At 37.1% G+C, this 21,599-nt stretch overlaps 2 protein-coding genes across 12 annotated transcripts in view; one reads left to right on the top strand and one right to left on the bottom strand.

The window, feature by feature from the left end:
* MCPH1 (microcephalin 1) overlaps positions 1-21,599 on the bottom strand; it is a 220,576-nt gene that overhangs the window by 42,596 nt on the left and 156,381 nt on the right. The window lies entirely within an intron of this gene.
* The window catches only part of ANGPT2 (angiopoietin 2), a 76,958-nt gene continuing 59,006 nt past the window's right edge, over positions 3,648-21,599 (top strand). For 2 of the 3 annotated variants that reach the window (XM_045008998.1, XM_045008997.1), the window contains exon 1: positions 11,879-12,525. In XM_045008998.1, coding sequence (XP_044864933.1) covers positions 12,238-12,525 — 288 coding nt within the window. In that variant the 5' untranslated portion in view covers positions 11,879-12,237. Of the gene's footprint in view, positions 3,753-11,878; positions 12,526-21,599 lie in introns of those variants that run through there. The other variant, XM_045008999.1, reaches the window with a different exon arrangement.

Genomic DNA, 21,599 nt, shown 5'->3' with positions numbered 1-21,599 from the left:
GAATATTTTAAAATAGATATTTGACAGTTCTCTGATTGCCTCCTTTAACGGAAGGAACTGACTCAAAATCATGTGAGAATATATAATTACATGAGTTTTTTATAATCAGAATCAGAAATGGAATTTAAGATAGACGCAGTAGATAGGATTTCTATTTCTAATGTTCATATGAAGCAAGATTTGGCTGTGGATAAGCTGACTAGTGATTCTTCTCCTGTCAAGGCAGATATGAAAAGTGTTTTTGGATTCCATTTAAAAAAAGACTGCATTTAATTTGTAGTAGAACACAACAGTAATGTTTCAAGGTCTACCTTTTCACTGATAGATGCAGATTTATTCAATTAAAAAGCAAATGAGCAGATTGATTGGTTTATAGCTCGATAAACTGGTGATTCATGTTGAGAAGAAAAGATACCATATTACGGATAATGATGCTGCTAAAAGATTTGGTCAGCAATTAGCTGTACACAATCTATTATAGATGGATGATTATCTTTCTAGCAGATGATTTGTTCAGAAAGATGAACAAAGAACAGACTGGAAAGCAGACTCTGATACTGCCACTTAGAACACCTGGTGGTGCTTTTTAAAATTATATGAGAGTTTTTGATATACAGGTTGGAGAACTGTTTTGTTTTGTTTTCTTAAATCTCTCTTCGGTTCTTTTTGGAAATTACTGGAAAAGATATAACTCTAATATGAATTTTGTAAAAGAAGTTTCCAAGAGCCTCCAATTCAATTTATTAAATAGTATTTAATGGGATATATTCAAAGGAAGCCACTTTAGTGAACAAAAATTGATGCATCTATTGCTCTGTCTATGCACAGGTAGGCAAGGTGTTCATCTGTAGTCAGTGACTGGCAGTATGATTGACAGACAGTTTTCTAGAAACTCTGATTAACATGAATTAACCTTTGTGGGACAGTATCTGCTAGTTATAAAAGATGGAGAACTTTTCTTTTTTCTCATGTGGATTAAGGACAAAACTGAAAATGACCAAAAATTAGATACAAAAACCTACATTAATGCAATATTAAGGATGCATAGTTATGGCATATGCAACTCAGGAACTGACAAAAGTCCTGTTTCCACTGCAATACCATATAATTACACAGTCACAGATTATTAGCTTCATAATGTGTTTCTCAAGTATAGAAAAAATACCATACTTTATTAACTGAGAAGTAGCATGTTATCATAACTAAAGACAGAATTGCAAATGTGTGTATGGAGCAGAGTTGGGGTGTGTATTCAACTTTAACTTTTCATTTCCTGATTTGTGCGTTTAACTGCTGCATTTATATAGTTTTTTCTATCTTCAGAATATAATTTCTTAAATTAAATTGCCATGGCAGCTTTAATACCAGAAATGGTAGACCTTCAGTTTTGTACCTCACCTGAAACATGGCACCTCAACTCCATCCATGTTGGTGTGTACACATGTGCTGAGGAATTGCTTCAATACTGTTTCAGAGAAAATAGTGCCAGCTTCCAAAATCACTATCACTTCATCCAGCACTTCGCCTGATGCTGCTTAGATATAAGATCTCAAAGGATCATGGAAAAACGTGGTTTTGGCCATCTAAAATTTGTGTCACATAAAAAAAGAATTTCCTTTTAACTATTTAAAATGTGCTCCATTTTACGGTCATCGGTGCCTTCTTGTACTTGTATTATAGGGACAGATAAATCACTAGGACATATTAATGGAGAAGAAATGCTAATAGTGGTATTTCTTCTCCCCAAGTGGGAACATGCAAGGGATTGATTAGCCTTAATGCTATGTTTCACCTCCTCTCCTCCTAGTTACTAACACATTGCTGTTATTTTGTTTCAGTTCACCACACCCCAGGGGAATGTTCACAGCCAATTTTAAGAGAAATACTGAAAAAAGTCAATGTTTCTATTTACATTAGAACTGGGAAAGCCTCTCATTCCTGATGCTCATACCTTTAAAAAAATAAGCATAAAATCTTACATTTTGGCCCTAACCTTATTTGGAAATCTTTGTAATACATATTTGTTTATTTCCTTGTTTGTAAGCCAATAATGATGATGATAGTAAACATTAGCTGCTGCTATAAAGCTAGAAGGGCACATGCAAGAGCTCAGGGTTTTGTTTTTTTTAAAAATGAGTCACCTGACCATGTTCTTTAGTAGAGAGGAAAACAAAGAATCATCTTTAGTGAAGGCAAGTCTAATTTACAGTAGCTTTACTCAGTACAAATGTGTAGCCAAATATACCACAACAAGTAAACCTCTCTCTCCAAATATTCTGCTTGCACTCTTAAAAAAAGGTTAACACACGTACTGTACTTTTTTCTTGAGGGAAACAGATGTCAGGAACTAGGTACCTTACTGCTGCCATAAATGTCCTCTCCCTGAAACCTTTGTTTATTCCTCTTGCACAATTTCTCACTTCCTTTTCATTCTCTCTGACATAAATTTTTCTTTGAGTTCAGAATCTTAAGTTGAAATAACATGTTCTTGGGAAGTAAGACATGCTGTTAATAAGTATACCATTATTAGACAAGAGAGTCTATCACTAACATATGAATGGCTATGGAGCAGAGGAGAGGCTTAAATCAGAAGGGCTAAGGGTGTTTGGAAGGCTGGATTACTGTCTAATGCCTAAAACATTTTTTAAAAGGCACAGCTTTAAACATGTTATTAAGCACAATAAACTTTTTTTCTTTAAGCGTAGCTGTTTTCCTATTTTCCAACAGCATTCAGGACTCTTTCATATTCAACTGATTTTATAGTTGACCTCCCCCCCCCCAATAAAAATTAAAAAAAAAGACAAAATCCCACAAGAGAGGCAACTAGGAATCAATGGACATTTTTCTTTGAGGATGGGGGAGATCAGAGCATATTCTACTTAGAGAGGAAGTAACCAGTCAAAGATTAATTTAGGAAGGAATGGGCATTTTAAGAGATTAAGAGAAAAAAGCAGGTGAGAGGCTCCAGTTTTGGACACAAAGAAGAAAGTTGAGAGGACATTAGCGAGAACTGGTAAGTGAGGTCCCATGGGAAGAAAATCTAAGGTATAAGGGAATTCAGGAGGAGTCAGTGTTTCTCAAGGAGACAATATTAAACGCACAATTGAAAACAACTAGTTAGGGAAGGATAGCTCAGTGGTTTGGGCATTGGTCTGCTAAACCCAGGGTTGTGGGTTCAATCCTTGAGGGGGCCACTTAGGGATCTGGGGCAAAAAAAATCAGTACTTGGTCCTGTTAGTGAAGGTAGGGGGCTGGACTCAATGACCTTTCCAGGGTCCCTTCCAGCTCTATGAGATAGGTATATCTCCATATATCAAACTATCCCAGTGTAAAGGAGGGAAGTGCCTAATATCCATCAGGAGCAATTTAATGACCTGAAAATCAAAAAGCACTCTTCTGATAAGTGGAAACATGGATGATTTGCAATGGACGAGTAAAAAAAAAAATACTGCAAGCATGTAAGGACAAGCATGTAAAATTAGAAAGGCTGAGGCACAAAATGAGTTACACCTAATAAGAGGAGATTCTTTAAATACATTAGAAGCAAGAAAAAGATGAAAGAACATGGAGGCCCTCTACTTAGCAGGGAAGGAGAGCTAATAACTGGTGATATGAAGAAGCTGAGGTGTTTAATGCCTATTCTGCTTCAGTCTAGGGAACCTAAGGAACTAGCTGAAGCAATCTTGGAACAGGTAGCAATTATCTTCGAGAACTCAAGGAGGATGGGCGAGGTCCCAGAGGACTGGAGAAGGGTAAGTATAGTAACTATAATTAAAAAGGGAACAAAGAGGACCTGTGGTATTATAGACCAGTCAGCCTAACTTCAATACCTGAAAAGATACTGGAACAAATTATTACACAATACATTTTTAAGCACTTAGATGATACCAGGGTTATAAGGAATAGCCAGCATGGATCTATAAAGAAAAAACCATGCCAAAGCAATCCAGTTTCCTTCTCTGACAATGTTATTGGCCTGGTGGATGGGAGAGCAGTAGACCTGATATAATGTTGTATTTAAGACATTCTGGGTGCCAGACTTTGGGAAATATATGAATAAATGTAATAAGGAAATACAAAGTATGCTGGAAATGGAGATAATTGAAGAGTCAGACAGTCCTTGGGCCTCACTAGTTGTTATGGTTTCTAAGGAGGATAGGAATATAAGGCTGTGTGTTGATTACAGAAAACTTAATACTGTCACAGTACCTGATGCATATCCCATACTCAGAATTGATGGCACGTTAGATACTTTAGGCCAGGGGAAATATCTAATTACTCTAAACCTCATGAAGGGATACTAGCAAATCCCTTTAAACAGTGAAGTACAGAAAAATAATCTACTTTCATTACTGATTTGGGATTTTATGAGTTGAATGTGTTGCCTTTTGATTAATGTAGGAGCCACCTTTCAAAGGCTCTTTAATCAAGTGTTAAAGAGTTACAAGACTTTGCACAGGCTTATATTGACGACATTGCAATATTTAGCAATTCTTGGTCAGATCATAAAAACCACTTGGGAATAGTGCTGACAAGACTCAGAGATGCGGGTCTCACTGTAAAAGTGTCAAAATGTAAACCAGGAGGAGCCAAAAGGTCTTTTTTAGGTAGGGTAGGTGGTGGCCAAATTTCTCCTGATCCCTTGAAAGTACAAATCTATTGTTAACTGGCCTTTTCCCCAAATTAAAAAAAAAAGCAAGGTAAACCTTTCATAGGCTTGGCTACCTATTACTGCTTATTTGTACATGGTTTCAGTGCCATCACACCAGTTGGTGTGTACACTATTCCCTTGGGGACAGCAGATGTGGTATTTCAGATGAGAGTGTTCAGTGGAGAAGGGGCTGGACACTACAGAGGAATGCTTCAAAGGGGCTCAGGGATTGCGGTGCACCTATTGTTAACCTGCACAGCAAAGTTAGGGCTGACAGTACCCAGAGGAGAGTGCTTAGAAGGCTAACAGGCTAGTGGTCCCAGTGGTCTGATACCCAGTTAAACACAAACAAGTCTCTCACGTGCTGGAGGCATTGGGATAATAAGGTGACTCTCAGTCCTGGGTAGCTTGAGAACCATCACAGTTGGGCAAGAAGTAGTGGGCTTAATCTGCAGCAAGAGAGATTTTACGTTAGATGTTGGGAAAATCCTTTTTACTATAAAGGGTAGTTAAATTCTGGAATAGGCTTTCAGGGGAGGTTGTGGAATCCCCATAATTGGAGGTTTTTAAGAACCAATTGCACAAACACCCTCAGGGATGGTCTAGATGTACTTGGTCCTGCCTCACTGCAGAAGGCTGGAATTGATGACCTTTCAAGGTTCCCTCCAGCACTATGATTTTATGAAGAAGACTGTGAAGGTCTTTGAAAAACTCAGTAAGATTCTGTCTGAAGAGGGAGAGTAAAATGTGGCAACAAATAGATGTCAGGTACTGAGGACATGTGAGTCACTCAGATGAATCGAGAACAAAGAGTGATTCTCTTTTGTAATTAATGCTCCATGGCATTACACCAATACAATAGGACCAATTTGAGACTGGCACAATATACATTTCTAAATAAATAATTTTCCAGAATAAATTTATTTGAAAAAAATTACTTCTTATTTATATGCTTAACAAAAAGAGGCAGGTTGCAGTAAACTTAAAGTTATTTAGAATGTCTTGGCTTTTTAGAATAAGCTAATTATTTTGCACAATAAGTTTAGCAAATTTCCTAGGAAATACATCACATACAAGTACATCCTACATTGATAAGCTTGGATAATAAGGTGATGGACATGGTATAAAAACCTAGATAAACAAACTGATAGGAAGTTACTGCTTACTTCAGAAAGGATTTAGAGTTGGCTTGATTCAACTATGAGTTACGAAGAAAATACATTCATTAATTTCAGCTCAGTGCAACAAAATATTTGCCATTCCTTTCTCTTAGGGGAAAAAAATAAGACTGCAGACTAGATGGCATGATTATCAGTAGACTAGGTAGTATTCAAAACCCTATTACTGTTTTTAATCTTGTGATTTTATTAATCTTGTCCTTGTTTGCATTAGAAACATTCAAAAAAAAAAAAGGGAAGGAAAGAAAATATTTTGGAATCATTAAATGAAATTATTATAGACTAATAATATTAAAAGGACCCAAGAATCAAAGATGAGGTCCTAGCAGAAAAGTATCAAAATGGCTAAAATTCAGGTACCAGCAATCTACAAAAAGGTTTTTATGATTTTTAAACTTTATTACAAGATTTCAGATCTCTTATTTGCATCTAGAACTTTATTTTGAAGTTTAATTATCTCATATGACAACAATTCTTTAAATTATTCAGGAATGTTAAATATTACTATAATAGTGAATCAAATAGCACTTGTGCCACATCATCATAGCCTGGTTTCGTATTCTATCCCTCAGATTTAGCCTCACTGCAAAAAGTTGAATAAAAAAAAGCATTAAAATGACAATTCACTCTCCTACAAAATTAACAACCTTAAAATGAGATGGAGGCAAAAATCTGCAAATATAGACTAAGACAGAGTCAACATTTTCTTATATTACTTCACAAACTTTTATGCTTCCTTTAGTATCAAAGATCTCACAGAAGTGCCTCTCTACTTGCCTGTCAAACAGAAGCTGTGCAGCTGTATATAAAATGATAATTGGAAAGATAATATTAGTGGTCTTGCTTTTAATGCAGTGTACTCATATACTGTAAGAAATAAAAACACAACTGGTTGAGTAAGGGAAATTACTGTTTCCCAAGAAAGGAAATTGCCTGAAGCACATCTGGCAAAAAGGTTTAAATGCTTAATTTTGGCAAAATATACATTTCACTCCTTTTTATAAGGTGAGTTCTGTAAAGTGAATGGCTTTTTTTTTTAAAGGGGGAAATATCTAATTTTTACTTTAAATAAACTGGGCAGTATTTGCTATTTTATGTCAAACACTATATACACTTAACTAAAATGCAGTCAGGAAATTGCAGACTAAGCATCACAATTTCAGTTTGGATAATACATTGTACTGTACATTCAAACAGGCCCCTCTATCTATAAAGCACCACCAAAGGGAGATGACCAAAATGAGTAACATAACAAAAGTATTGAAAGGCAACTACAACTAATATGAACTATAATAAACCTTTTATTGAATTTTGTACTGAAATATAGAAAACCCCATGCCAAGTTGTTCAGAATCCTCCTACTTTAATATGTCTGACAAAACTTACAGTGGGATGTTCCCTGTCACTGTTGATAGGATGCAGATCAGCCTGTCATTCAGCAGTTGTGGAATAAGCCCTGCCCTCTAAGTGAGAAGCCAGACATGTTCCAACTCCTCAGAGATACCGTAACAATGCAGCATTCAGAATTTCTCCTCCTCACCAGAACTTTTGAGGACAAAAATGTATTTAAAATTTCCTTACATTTCAAACTAATTTTCCAAATTCAGCTTCTTCCCATTTCCATTCCCCTTGAGCTATGGCTAGTTTGGCTTTGCAGGAGATAATTACTTTGGAGGCATAACTTTCCCTCCTCTGCTGGGAAAGCTGCTCCCAAATGGATGACAAGGGTAAACTATGTTCAAAAAGATGCGCCAAATGCAGCAACTTTTCCAACATAGAGTTAAAGAGCGGTTATGCTCATTTTGTTGGCAAGGTGCCTCACTTTCAGCTTCCTACACATGGTGGGAAAGGCTAAGATCCCTGCAGCAAAGTAGAGAGTAAGTTGAGACAGATGTCGAGACAGCAAAGTCCTCACTGATATACCTGAGGGGGACATTCAACTCACTTCATCACCAGACAGCATGTATCAAAGAATAAAGAAGCAGTCTCTCCCTGTGCAGGAGTACTAAACTAATCCTCCACACACAGAAGGTTAGTCACAGCAGTGCACCTAGCCACAGATCTCAGAAGAGGCTGCTGTTAAGCTATTGGCTTGCCCATTGATGTATCAAAGAATAAAGAAGCAGTCTCTCCCTGTGCAGGAGTACTAAACTAATCCTCCACACACAGAAGGTTAGTCACAGCAGTGCACCTAGCCACAGATCTCAGAAGAGGCTGCTATTGGCTTGCCCATTGCTTCCACATGGGTTCCAGCCAGCATTCCTGGAGAAAGATTTCTGTACTCTCCACACTACTCCCGAATGTCACTGCAGCAATTAGGAGCCCCACATTCAACAGAAATGCTAAATTGGTTGATCTTTCCAACATCAAACCCCTTGATTTCTTTCCTGTGGAGGTCCAAGCTATATCAAGCATTATTAGCCAGGGTCCTCTACTCCAATCTTGCTCTTGGCCCCTCTACCCTCAAACAGCCTCTCAGAGTCACACTCCTGCAGTTCCCAACATAGAAGCAGGTTCAACCCTCAAAAGCCAGGGCTCCAGTGTGATGGTTCTCGGGGTACCCATGACTGTGATTCGTCTAGTTACTTCCTTGACTTCAGTGAGAGATTTGCTTGTGTTTAACTGTCAGCGCCCTAACATACATCACCAGCCTGTTAACCACCCAACCACTCTCAGTTGGGCTGTGCCAGCCCTTTCTTTGCCTTAAAAGTTAAGAAATAGGTGTAGCTCCAGTCCCTGAGCTCATATGAAGCATTCCCCTGTGGTGTCTAGCCCTTTATCCCCTGAACACTCACAGAAATACCAGGTCTGCTGTCCCAAGGGAACAGTATACACACCAGCTTGTATGATTTAACTCAGAATCAGCAGCACCTTTCCTAATATCACAGCACATATATATTTATAGTGAAAACAAGGATAAATGTATTACCAAAAGAAAACAAACTCATAGCATGTTTTCTAGAGACTAAACTTAACAGGCTAATCTCATGTCTAAAGATGTTTATCTCACCAAAGCCTTTTGCAGCATCTTCAACCAAGGCTGGTTGTGATCCCATTTTCATGAATGTAAACGCAATGCCTATTTACCTTCTAAGTGGAGGATATCTTCTTTACTTTATACTTGCATCCAAAAAGTTCAGTCTGTACTGAGACAGTATAACCCCATTGCTTGTTTTTCCTGTGTGCTCTTCCCTATTGACTCTACACGTCTCTGCTGACTTTGTAATGCTTAATTTATATGCTAACAGAGAGAGAGGTGAACAAACATCTTTTGTCTGACAGAAAAGCTCTGTTGTCTCTGCCATAATACAGTCTTTAAAACTTCATTTTCAATATATATACATAACTCCTAGATAATATCTGTACATACATTTCATAACAATATTAATGACCAGTGTGATGCTGGCTTTCAGTTAAGACCTCACATGACATTCTTTGGTGAACCAGAATCCGAATATTCTTGGAACCCTCTTGCCAGCTGGCAACAAGGGGTTGCTTGATCACATCCAGTCCCTTCTCAAAAACCCAGATGAACTGAAGTGCAAATATGTTCTCAGTGACTTAGTTGACCAGTGTGTGGAGGGATGAGTGCATCATCCTTAGTAAATCAGTGCTGCCATCTCATAAGAGTTTTTCCAGATCAAGAGCTACTTTATAAATCCTCTCAGGAAAGGGTTCTTGGCCCCTCCTTGTCTGACAACTTCTCAAAGTTGCAGGCTCCTTGAGATAAAGGTGGCAGCACAGCTCTAGCAATCAAGAAGAAAACCTTTAACAGATCACACTGGTCAATGTTATCCTCCACTTCATTGTCGAACTGAAGCATGAAAATACACATAGGGTCCCACCAAAAAGTGTAAGAAAAATAAGACAAATCTTCCAAGTATTCCTCACTAAGAAAAAGGAAACTTTCAGCACTGGAGCATGAAACAGAGGCAGAACCTCATGCAAGATATTTTCCTCTTCAGTATTTTTAAACTAAGTTATCAAGGGTCGTAAGTGCTTTGGAGAATACTTCCCGGGGAGAAGCCAGTCTGACAGCATCTAAGTAAAAATGTGAAGTAAAAATCCCTTAAAAATGTAAAGGAAGATCTGCATCCAACTTAATTCAACTTTAATAATACGAATGACCCAATTAATCTAATTTTGTCTGGTTAGACATCAAGAAATTAAAAAAAATCTAAGAGGACAAATGTGATTGTGCAGAGTCCCTGAAGGTTGCCACAAGTAGTCTCATTCCTTGAGAAAGAAACTATTCAAACAGAAGGATATTTTTGTTCAAAGAAACCAATAGATAGAAAAGTAGAAACTTCTCGTCAGAGAAGTTTTGTGGCTGCATCAACAAGCTTTCAGGGTATCTGTCACATTTATTAGTTTTGCAGAGCAACACCAAGCTGGACATATAATCAATGTATTCTCTTTATTTGCCAAAAACAAATGTTTCACTACTAGATTTATTTTACAGCAAATATCCTTCACCATGTCTTTAGCTTCAGACAAACACCTCAATGAACTGGAATTCAAAGCACGGTTGCTGGCAAACAAATACTCCCCAGAAAGCAAATTTGACAAATGTTTTATATTTCATACAGCTGAAACTTAAATCAGGCACATTTTGTCCACTTTGGGGTTCTCCAGAAGTAAACTTTTTGGGTTGTCTTTAGATAAGGCAGTCATGAAAACATAAGGTGGAGTAAGAAATCTCAACCATCCAATGAGCAACAAAGCAGAGAGCCTGATTCCTACAACTGGCTTTCACAGCCTTTATACCGTTCCCATATCATAGAAAGTAAAACAATGTTAACGTGCTTTGGCAGAGAAAGATGTATAGGGAAACATGTAATGATGCTTCTTATGATATACATTGCTTGCCCTATGGCTAAATAGGGGACTTTGGTCTCCAGTGCATATTATTTTGGAACCTTCTTTAGCACAACATTCACATAAAATTAAAAGCAATATTTAAGAAGAGGAGTCCAGTCTCTGTGTCCAGATCCAGGGAATTATAGGGCAATTTCTCCTCAAGAACCAGTTCCCTAGCATTATGGTTTCCAGAGCATATTTTCTACAGCAGACAATTTATTTTTCCAAGATTTTATTGGAATCAAACTCCTTCCTGGTCTGTCTTAGCTGTTTAGTAGTCTCATGCTTTTTGAAGTTAGCTGATCACAGAGTAATCCCTCTCCTCCCCATGTGCAGCCCTGTACTATTAAATATTTCTTCACCTTCCACCACCACTATTGACCACAACCAGAGATGTGATATTAGGCCAGTATGATCTAATATAGCGAATCCTATACTTCCAAGTCATTTATTGACAAATTCCTACTGCTACTCTGTTTGAAACATTATCCCCTTTTGGCCAGCTGGCTGACTTTTGATTTCTGAATATTTTTAAAATGAACATCATTTAAAATAGCCAGTTAATATTCATGACTAACATTTAAAAAACTGTTTATAAGCTTTGCTATTCACTTTTTACATGATTTACATAAATCATTCTATTCTAATTACAGTATAATTTATTTATGCACAATATGTTCAGTTGAAGGTTCAATTCTTAAAAAAGAGCATTATTTATTTCTGAAAGGGTAAGCTGAAGTCTACTTTTGTATTAGAAAAGTGTCTTCCTCCTTATTTATACAAACTATTAAACATAAGCCAAGCAGTGCTTGGCTGAGACACATTTCAAAAGAATTTTTCTTTAAGAGGAACAAACAAACAAAGGAAATCGTGTGTGACTATTTTAAAATGATCACAACAAAAAATTTACAAGCTCGCACTGAAAACATAGTTGGAGGCTATAAGAACTGATGTCTAGGAAATTCTTAATTGGAGTTGTGCTTAAGAAATTCACAGGGGTCCTGTAATTGATTGGTTTTTCAAGAGATTTAGTGCAGCATTCCATACAGCATTCAGCAGTGTGCTCTGATCTTTCTGCTGCCTTGCAAGTGACCCCCCCTACAGGAAGATAACGGATAAGCCAGGAGGGAGGAGCAGTTTAGCTACACATGTCTGGCTACTCTTATCAACTTATCATATAAGGAAAGGAAAGTGATTGATTCAGATACCGAAGCTGTAAAATCTTGCCAAAAGACAAGCAGAAGAAAACATTAAAGCTTATTTTAAAAACGAACACAGAACTTGCAGCTGAGACAGGACAGTTTCTCTATTTGCATCTGACAGTTTAGGGCACAGCCGGAGAGAAGACAGCACTTTTTTACCAAGTTTGCAACGGGAAAGTAAAAAAAAAAAAAAAAAAAAAAAAGCCCTCATTCACAGTACTTTACACATGACAGTAAAGCACTGAATTTCAGGGCAGGTCAATTAGATAATCTGGACTTTTGTTAAGAATACTGAAAATAAAATACTTCAGTATTTTAGATTTGCTGGGTTATCATAGCAACTAAAATGTGGCTGGCTGTTTACTTTATTTTGAGCAGTTATCTTGTTTTAGCTTCAGGGTATAGCTCCTTTCGTAAAAGCATGGAGACTATTGGCAAGAAGCAGTATCAGGTTCAGCATGGGTCATGCAGCTATACCTTTCTATTGCCTGAGATGGACAACTGCCGCTCTTCTTCTAGCTCTTATGTGTCTAATGCAGTGCAGAGGGATGCACCACTAGATTACGATGATTCAGTACAAAGACTGCAACTACTTGAAAACATCATGGAAAACAACACTCAGTGGCTAATGAAGGTAAGACAATATCATTTCTATTCTAAACACAGGGTATGACTTACAGGAATATGTTTATATACTTTTACTAATGCTTCTTTTTCCACTTCCGTAAGTCTCTAATTTCACAAACTTGTCACCAAACTATGTATTTCCTAGGCTAAGTTTGCAAATGAAGAGGTAAGCCAGGAATCATTATACAAGTAGAAGGGGAGCCAGAGCTGCATTATTCTGCAGAACACATATGCTGTTTAGCTTGCAAGCAACTCAAATTTAATGACAACAGTTACTAGCAGTTATATATACTGGCTTCAGGCATATATGTGAAAAGTCATACATGAAACAGTGACAGTAATAGGAAAAACTTGATCAGCTATTTACAAACAACTGACAGTGGCTAGCTTATCTCTATTTAAAAGTGCCTACAGTTTATTTACATGGAATCATTTTCAGCACATTGTACAGAGATTTAAGTATGAGACTCAAGATTAGCAAGAATTCTGTGTCTAAATCTACAAATGCTACTTTGAATATTTCCAGGGACTGATTTGTAGTGAAATTAACCTAGGGAAATGACAATTTCAAGAAAGCTCCGCTAACTAAAGTCCTTTCAATCCTGCAACTCTTCCACTCAAATACAGAGTTTATAAAGGAAAAAGCAGAAACAAAATGTTGTTTCTACTAGTAAAGAAAGTATCTCTCTGTCCTCATAATTCCTACAAAACAACCTGTTATAATTGAGGGAATACATGTGTGTGCGTGCACACACAGATGCACATGTACACACATACGAAGCAATATTTATATATTTCTACATGAATAACGGAAAAGCAATTAAATAATTCACTGATAAACGCTATTAATGTTAAGAGGATACAAATTACATTCAATTCCACACAAACAAGTTACATTTTTACAGAAACTAATTCAGAGATTCCCAAAATATTAAAAACAGTATGTTAAATTTTGACTTTAGCTTGAGTTACACCAGCAGCTGTAACATTTTAATCTTAGTACAGGAAGAATAGTTTAGTTGCACAGTATAGCTCTAATCCTGAATGTATTTCACACTATTATGCCTATATTCTAAGCAAAAAGTATTATGATGCTTTAACATAATCACCATAATATAATGCTGCAAATACTTCTCTTCATATGCTTCAATGACAGCATAAAAATGGTTCTGAATTGTAAACAAAAGTAGAAAGTAGCTCATTACTAGTCCAGTATGTTAGTGACTTTTTTAAATATAAACAAACTTTTTTCTTTATTTTAACCTTTGTAATGAATTATCATTATAAAATATTATTTTCTCATTAGGATTCACTTCCTCCCAGCAGGTACACAGATACACAGTATGATGTATCCTGTGAAATCAGCTAAGTGTATTTGCATGTGTAAAACATAACAGCCATATTTTCAAGATATAAAGCAATGTGTACTTTCATATATGAAAGTTGGCCTTGGACTCTGTCCATAATTTGGAAACTTGGATGATTCTATGCAGGCCTCTAAATCACAAACTTTCTTCTAGGGGCTTAAGGTGCTTAATATTTTAGGCATCCCAGTTTGCAAATTACATCTTAAATATATAGCCATTAACTACTCTTTTTCTTTAACTTCCTATTTCATAAGAAAAAAATATTTCCCTCCGTACATTCATATTTATTAATTTAGCAATATTTCCCATTGCAGTGTTAAAGAACAAAAGTAACAGATGTGCAATGCAAGATGAAAATATACAAAGTAAAACAGTCTAATCTATTCAGTTGATAAGCCATTTCATAAAATAAATATTAAAAGCGCACAGAAGAATTCTGTGCTAAATGCCAGTTATTAATATTGTATTTGCTTAATTAAGCGACATCAGGTAAAGCAAAAACCTGTAAGATAATTCCACCACTCTTAGTCAAACTACTCTTTTTCCTATCAATCTCTGAGAAATCCTTTTAAAAAAGAATAGATAAGCAAATCCAACACTGAGAATTCAAAAGGTAGGTTTTTTGTTTGTTTGTTTTTAAAGAGGACATAAATTGAAGTATTTCTTTGAGTTCTGCAAATGTTTCCATAGTAGCACAGTGCTGATTTAAAACTGTTTCTTTCTTCATTTAGCAGCTAAACATCCTGTAGAATGACTTACTGTTTACCTTTTCATTGCTTTAACACCTGCTCTTTATGTTTTCTGTTATATCTACAAAGAGCACCTCAGAAAATCAACTTCTGTTGAGACTCACTTTGCTAGTCCCACCTGGTCTAGGGGATGTGAAAAGCAAACAGTAAGCTTTAAAGTGCTAACCTAACTTACTTGCTGTTTTTTCATTCTATCACAAACCATACTACATGCTACTTCATTAATATTTCAGATTATTAATGAAAACTCTTTAATGATCAATTAGTATTTTAAATCCTATCAAAAGTTTAATAGAACACGGACAGAAAATTGTATCAAATTCACTGCAATTTCTTCTTCTTTAGCAATTACATTGAACTTGAGAAAGGCATTAAGTCTTTTGTTCTTCTACAAAATTATTTATTCAGGAAGCATAGTTGAGACATGGCATCTTTTTATTTCTGAAGTGAAATTAAAATGATCTAAAATTGCTTCACAAGCTTCTAACGTAAATTAACTTTACAGGCTTTGTTCCAAGTGTATTGCACATCCTAAAACAATTTCACATTTCCCCCTTTAATCTATTAACCAAAGGAAATGTTATGTTTCTGAATGAACACTGGACTGTATGAATGGAACAGCCTGGGAAACGTACACTGTATCTGGTTAACAGACAAACACAATGGGAAGACAATGAGTTGCACAGGACTGTTTATGCTTTTGTGTAAATAAGAGGAGAATTTGGCCTATAATTGCTACACATTGTGTCTTATTTCGTGGTACCATATTCTTTGCTGAGAACCATGTTAATAACTGATATCACTGTAAATACAGTACCTAAACCATTTTAAGTGATTTATAAAAAGATACACCTCTCTGATAACTGATTAGAAATTAAATTAGAAGGAAACTGTGAATAAGGAATCAGATACCATCAAGCATCTAGCAATAGCCAAAAACTGATGCTACAGTGGAAGGCAAAAAAGCCATAATGCACCTAACGCAACTATGCAATATTGCACATTAATGATATGTCTACACAGCAAAGAAAAACCAGCGACTGGCCCATGCTAGCTGACTTGGGTTCACAGGGTTTGGGCTGCAAGGCTGTTTCATTACTGTGTAGACTTCTGGGCTCAGGCTGGAGCCTCAACTCTAGGACCCTATGGGCTCCTAGAGCAATGAAACAGCCCCACATCCTGAGCCCTGTGAGCCAGAGCGGGCTGGCAAGGGCCAGCCACAGGTTTTTCTTTGCTACATAGACATACCCGAAGGGAGCAATCCTTCTGGACATCCCCCATCCCAAAGGATCAGTTTACCTATTGTAACATGGTATTTGTTTATCATATTTGTTTTGAAATGGGTGAGTGGGGAGCCAAATAACCATGTGTACATTTCAACTTTAAACCAGTTCAGAGGAAGAAGATGGGGACAATTAAGATACACCACTAAAGTTTTAAATGCCCAGGCTTATGCAGTAGTTACTATTCCTATTATGGAATTAGTCAGTTAATATTTTGTATTTTGCAGTATCCAACAGATGAGTCTGACTCTCAAATCTAAGGACTACATTCCTTTCCTAAGTAACGCATCTGTTTTCACTTACACGTTTCCATCTACCAGTTACATATTTGTTAAGCAGAAGAGTACTGGCAGGACGCAAAAAGAAAATACCTTTTTTCCCCCCAGTTTGAGACATCAGCAGTGTATGTTTTGGGGCAAAATTTCCAAGCAACGGTGCAATTTATTAATGTAAGTCATGTAGATAAATTCCAGAAAAATGTTTTTAAATTGCATTCCCCCACAAGCTTAAAGCAAAGGCTAATGTCATTATTCTACAATTGCAAAATTCCAATTTTCAAGACGAAACAAGAATGAAACTGTACAGCAAGATGAAACCAGCCAAACAGTAGCAGAATGTTTCTTGTTCAATTCTACAATACAAAAATGAGACTGAGGATTTACCATCTGGCTCATGTTGTGCATCAACTAGTATCGCAATTTAGGTATATGGCTAGTTGGAGCAGCAGGTGGGGGCTTTCCCAATTCATTCCCAACTGACATTTTTTCCGTTAAACTGCCCTTCTTCTTTCAAGTGCACATGTAGCAGCCAACCCTGGAGATGACTGAGCAGAAAGTTTCCAGGAGTAATGTCTCACTAAGATGCCTGCTTGCATACCCACTTCACACATTCCATCCCGAGCCTGCCCTTGGAGTCTGACAGCATATTATGGAGATTGGAGTCTCAATCTCCATAAAGTTTAAAAACTGGGTTTCTTTTTCAAAAGTACAATTATCTTACCACTGGTCCTCCTTTTGCATTTGTTTTTTTAAACATGTATGCAACCATGCAACAGATGCATTAGTATCTATTTCTTTATAAAACTTACCAAGCAAAATAATCAGCAGCACCGATGTGATTACTACTTACACTGAAAACTCCTTTGCCCCAACTATAAACAAGTATTTTGTCAGCATTGAGCTCTGTATAAAACAGACAACAGGGTCCATTCACAGTCCACAATTCTAAACATTAATACTCTCAAGAGCTATACATATTATATATTATTTAGTATTACAGTATTTGGGGTTTTGAAAAGTTCACTGCATTTTTCCTTATTTGATTCACAACCACTCCTCACAGTAAGTCATGACTGCTCAGTGAAGAGCGCCGAATACATGCATTTTATTTGACAAGTTTTACCACACCTTTTATACAACAGCCTCATGCCACATTTATTGCTTTATTTTTTAATTGCTTTGGCTGAAAGCCAGTATAGGGTGCAATGAAATGCTATTTTCTGCATCATAGTCACATTATAGAATTGGACATATACAAGGAGATAACATGATTTAGAAGATACAGTCTCTGGATTAGTGTCAGGGTCTGCAACATTGGTGAATAACTTAACCTCTAGAGAAGGGATCATCAGAGTAACACACCACATAGCCCCATCAGCTCACTCAAACAGAATCTGAATCAGCACCAAAGCAGCTAATGTCAAGGTGCTAATTTGTCAACATTGCTAATTAAATTATTGTGGCTGGCATTGCTGCTTCGCCCTGGGCCTGGCATGCAAGAGCAGCAGAACAATTCCAAAACCATAGGTTTGAGGGAGGGGAAAGAAGACCAACAAAATGGGGAATGAAGTGTGTCCTATGCTTGTGTTAGATGCCTGGTGGGATACCTGGTGACTAGGGATTCCTGGGTGACTTTGCAATAGAAATGCATCAGATGACACCTGTAAGTCCCTCATGATAATTAATTAATACCGGAAATAAAAAGTGAATAAAAGCAGCACCAGAGAATTTGACAGAAAATGTCACAAAAAATCATGTCAAATGAAATGTTGCTTTTTAAAAGTCTGTTTTAATCCCTACTTCCATCTGCTTTAGCAGTATGGAAACTCTACTGTTAAATTTTACAGTAGAATGATTTAAGCTGATGCTCCTTTCTGCCAAATTGCTTGTCAGATGGGAAAATTATTGATAAACTTGGCTTTCTTTTTAATAGACTTATCTCACTCTGTGAAGGTATCTCCAAAGTACAAGAGAAAATAATCATGTGTGCTCTGTAAGACAGGATGGAATGCTCTATTTGGTGCATCTCAAGTGCCTTACACTCCAAATAAACCACACAGTGTTCAAGAGCACTTCAGATTACAAAATCCAGATCCATATTTTGTATCAAGAGATTCCACACCTAAATGTTCTGCAAACACTCACAGTGTCAGTATTCAAATTGCCCAAGAAAACATGTCATATGCCATTAACTCCCTTCAACAGCTTGCTTTCTGCATTTTCACCACATCACACCATAAACATATTACTCCAAATGCTTTTTGTCTTCATCTGCCTGTATAGCATGGCTAAACCCCAAATTAGGATACTGACAACAGATTTGAGTCAAACTGCATCCAGCTACTAGCATGGACAGGAATTAGTCTCGAGTTCTCTGCAGTGAATAGACTCCCCTGCCCTCCTAGAATTTATAGAATGCTGATTCTAGTACACGGCTTAGGAATTATTATGTATTGATTTGGGAAGTCTATGAAGCTACAGGAGCTCTGTCTCTACACTGCTCCAAAATGCCTCCAAATGTTTGTTAGCTTATTCCAAGGACTTCCAGCCCTACTGGAGCTATATAACCAATATCTATCCTCAGTCATCTTCCTCTTCCCCAAAGACCTTGACTGTCTCTTACTTGCACTCCCTTTACAAGAGGCCTGGAAATGAGATATCCCTTCCTGAGATGGGTGGCATTTGAAGAATATCTAAAAGGTGCTGGTGATTCAGCAGTTGGCCCACTTCTTTCCAGACCAATGGACTTCAGAGATTCCTGCTGAAACCAAGTAATGTGCAACATCCTACTGTGACACCATCCCTTGATACCCTAGTGAAAATCATACCTTACCGTTGTAGGTTTCATATCATGTGCAGCTTGAGTACTGAACAGAATCAGAGATTACAGAGTACCTTTCACTGACATCACCTCAACTATGTATTATTGACTTTGTAAAATTTCATTTGTGTTATAATGTCCTGCTGAACAGCAAAGGCAGCCTTATTCATCTAAAATTTCGTAAGGAGGAAAGCCTGTAGAACACATTGCAACAGCTGTCTCTAGTGCAACAACAGGCATTCTTGAACAGGCATATCTATTTTTTATTTATTATTTATATTTTTAGACTTTGAAGCATCTAATGTTAGCCCACTCATTGGGATAATGAAAACTGACAAGTATACTAAAAAAAACCAAAACACAAAATGAAACTTTCATGACCTGGATAATTAAATTTGATCCCAAAGTTAGCATATAAAACATACAGTCTCTGGATTAGTGTCAGGGTCTGCAACATTGGTGAACATCTTCAATGTCCACTTACCAATACCAGAATAAACAATTTTATATGTATTTTCTGTAATTTCTGCTTTTTAGGGCTATATGCTAGAACTTTTAGGAGAAGATGAAAACTTTGGAGTAGGAAAAAGTGTTGCTTTTTATAATGAGGATTAGTACCTTCAAATCCCTAGCTTAAAATGGCTGAAAACAAAAACAAATCAGCCCAAAACAGAGATGTGAAAGCCACCACTTAAATAATTTCCAGAGTTTTATCTTCCATCTCAAGAACCATCCAGGTTAGTGGGATCTGTACAATTCATCAGGAATCAGTTGCTCGAGAGAGTTTACTGATACACTGTGCTCAGGCTAAAGAATAATGGGGGAACATATTCCCCATAGATTTTTACTTTCAACAGCAACATTCTGTTAATTGATATCAATTGTTTGGTAAAGAACCATTTTTCTCCCACTTAATTTCAGTCACAACAAGGACTGGTCATCTTCTGGACACTTAGTTCAAATTTGTTCAGTTTTGTAACCAAATACAGTATAAAGCATCCTCTTAAGTGGCACTAATCAGTCAAGTAACAGTAACCTCTATTTCTTGCTTTTTAAAAAAATATAAACCAACACACAATGTGGCACAATTGGAAATATCTGTCCTGGAAGAAGTCAGTGCTAGAATGCCAAGAATGCACAGGTCAAGACTGAGATGCATTGGCATAGCTGTACAGTACATTTTCCTACATTGTATCAGTGGGTAACCTGTGCAATCAGTCTCAGTTTAATGAGCAAGAAAACTTCCGCAATGCAGCTTCATGAGTTTAAAGAAACAATTCCCTTGCTGGTTTCTGCTTGATCCCTTCAGAAATGTAAGCTAATTATATACATCTACAAGGCCTTTCCTAAAATAGAGCAAGTCAAACTAAGTTGTAGGTAAACCCCAGACTCCCCTCCTTAGAGTCAATTTGCACAGCTGGATAAAGCAGGCAAGGTCACAGAGTTTTAGATGAACAGTCAATGACAATATACCCAAACTTAAGACATATATATCTGAATGAAAGTGACTCAGCTGGAGCTTGCTTGTATGAGGGCTGACTTTGGCCCACAGTATCAATTCCTGCATTTTCACTTCTGTTTCACACGCCTCCTCAGCCTCCATCCTGTCCATCCTCAACTTTTATTTTATAATCAGATACAAATAAATACTAAATAAAAGGATACCATCATGACTCTCTCTTGAGCCTTTAACAACCAAGCTTTTTGAAAGCTTCTCCACACATAATGAAACATAGTACAAATTCCAAAAGGACAACATCTAAGATTAATAATGAGATACTTAGAAGGGCATGTCATCCACAACACAATATAAACAATGTGGCCTCATTTGAAAGTACTAACCATTGCACATACAAGGATTATGAGACCATTAAACAGCAAAAGATGTAAAAACACTACTGGTTGTCCAACAAGGGGACAAAGCTTAAGACTGTGCTTCAACAAGGGTCTTGTTACTAGATTTCTGCATTTTTCTTTTGAATCTTTTAAAATTTGTTTACTCTCCCAGGAAGACAATAGAATAGTACATTAGAGCAGTGGGTCCCAAGCACTGTCACATTGTAGAGCAACTGTTAATAGTGAGGCCATTTCATGAAGCACCTCCATTTTCATCCATCCAATCACACTGATATGCACAAATCACACAGGCCACCCCACCTTCCTCCAGCACATGAGAGAGCACTCTCTCTCAGTTCCCCATCCAATCCATTTCCTTTCATATAAAATTAATTCTCCATCCTCCTTTCACTTAACAATAATTTTTCCAAATGAATTTCCCCACCAACTTTGCAATCAATTCTCACCAGCCTCAAGCAAATAAAAAAATAATCCCTTCCTTCCACCAGTTTTTAAAATCAGTTCTCAGCCTTCTTCCCTGCAATTCATAACCCCTGCAGACTCTTTGGCCTCCTTCCACATGCGGCCACTTACATGGACTGTTCATGTCCAGTTCTTTTCTAGCACTTGGGCCCCTTTATTTCCTCCTCTAACTCTTTCTGGGCCCAGCTTCTCAGCCCAGCCTCCTCCTTCCCCACTTCCCCTGTTATTCAGGACTCCCAATCCAGGCTCCTTTCTCCTCAGTCC

This window comes from Mauremys mutica, chromosome 3, assembly GCF_020497125.1.
Source record: "Mauremys mutica isolate MM-2020 ecotype Southern chromosome 3, ASM2049712v1, whole genome shotgun sequence".
NCBI classification, from domain to species: Eukaryota; Metazoa; Chordata; order Testudines; family Geoemydidae; genus Mauremys; species Mauremys mutica.
Note: the sequence above shows the minus strand (reverse complement) of the source record. Positions and strands in the feature narration are given on the sequence as shown.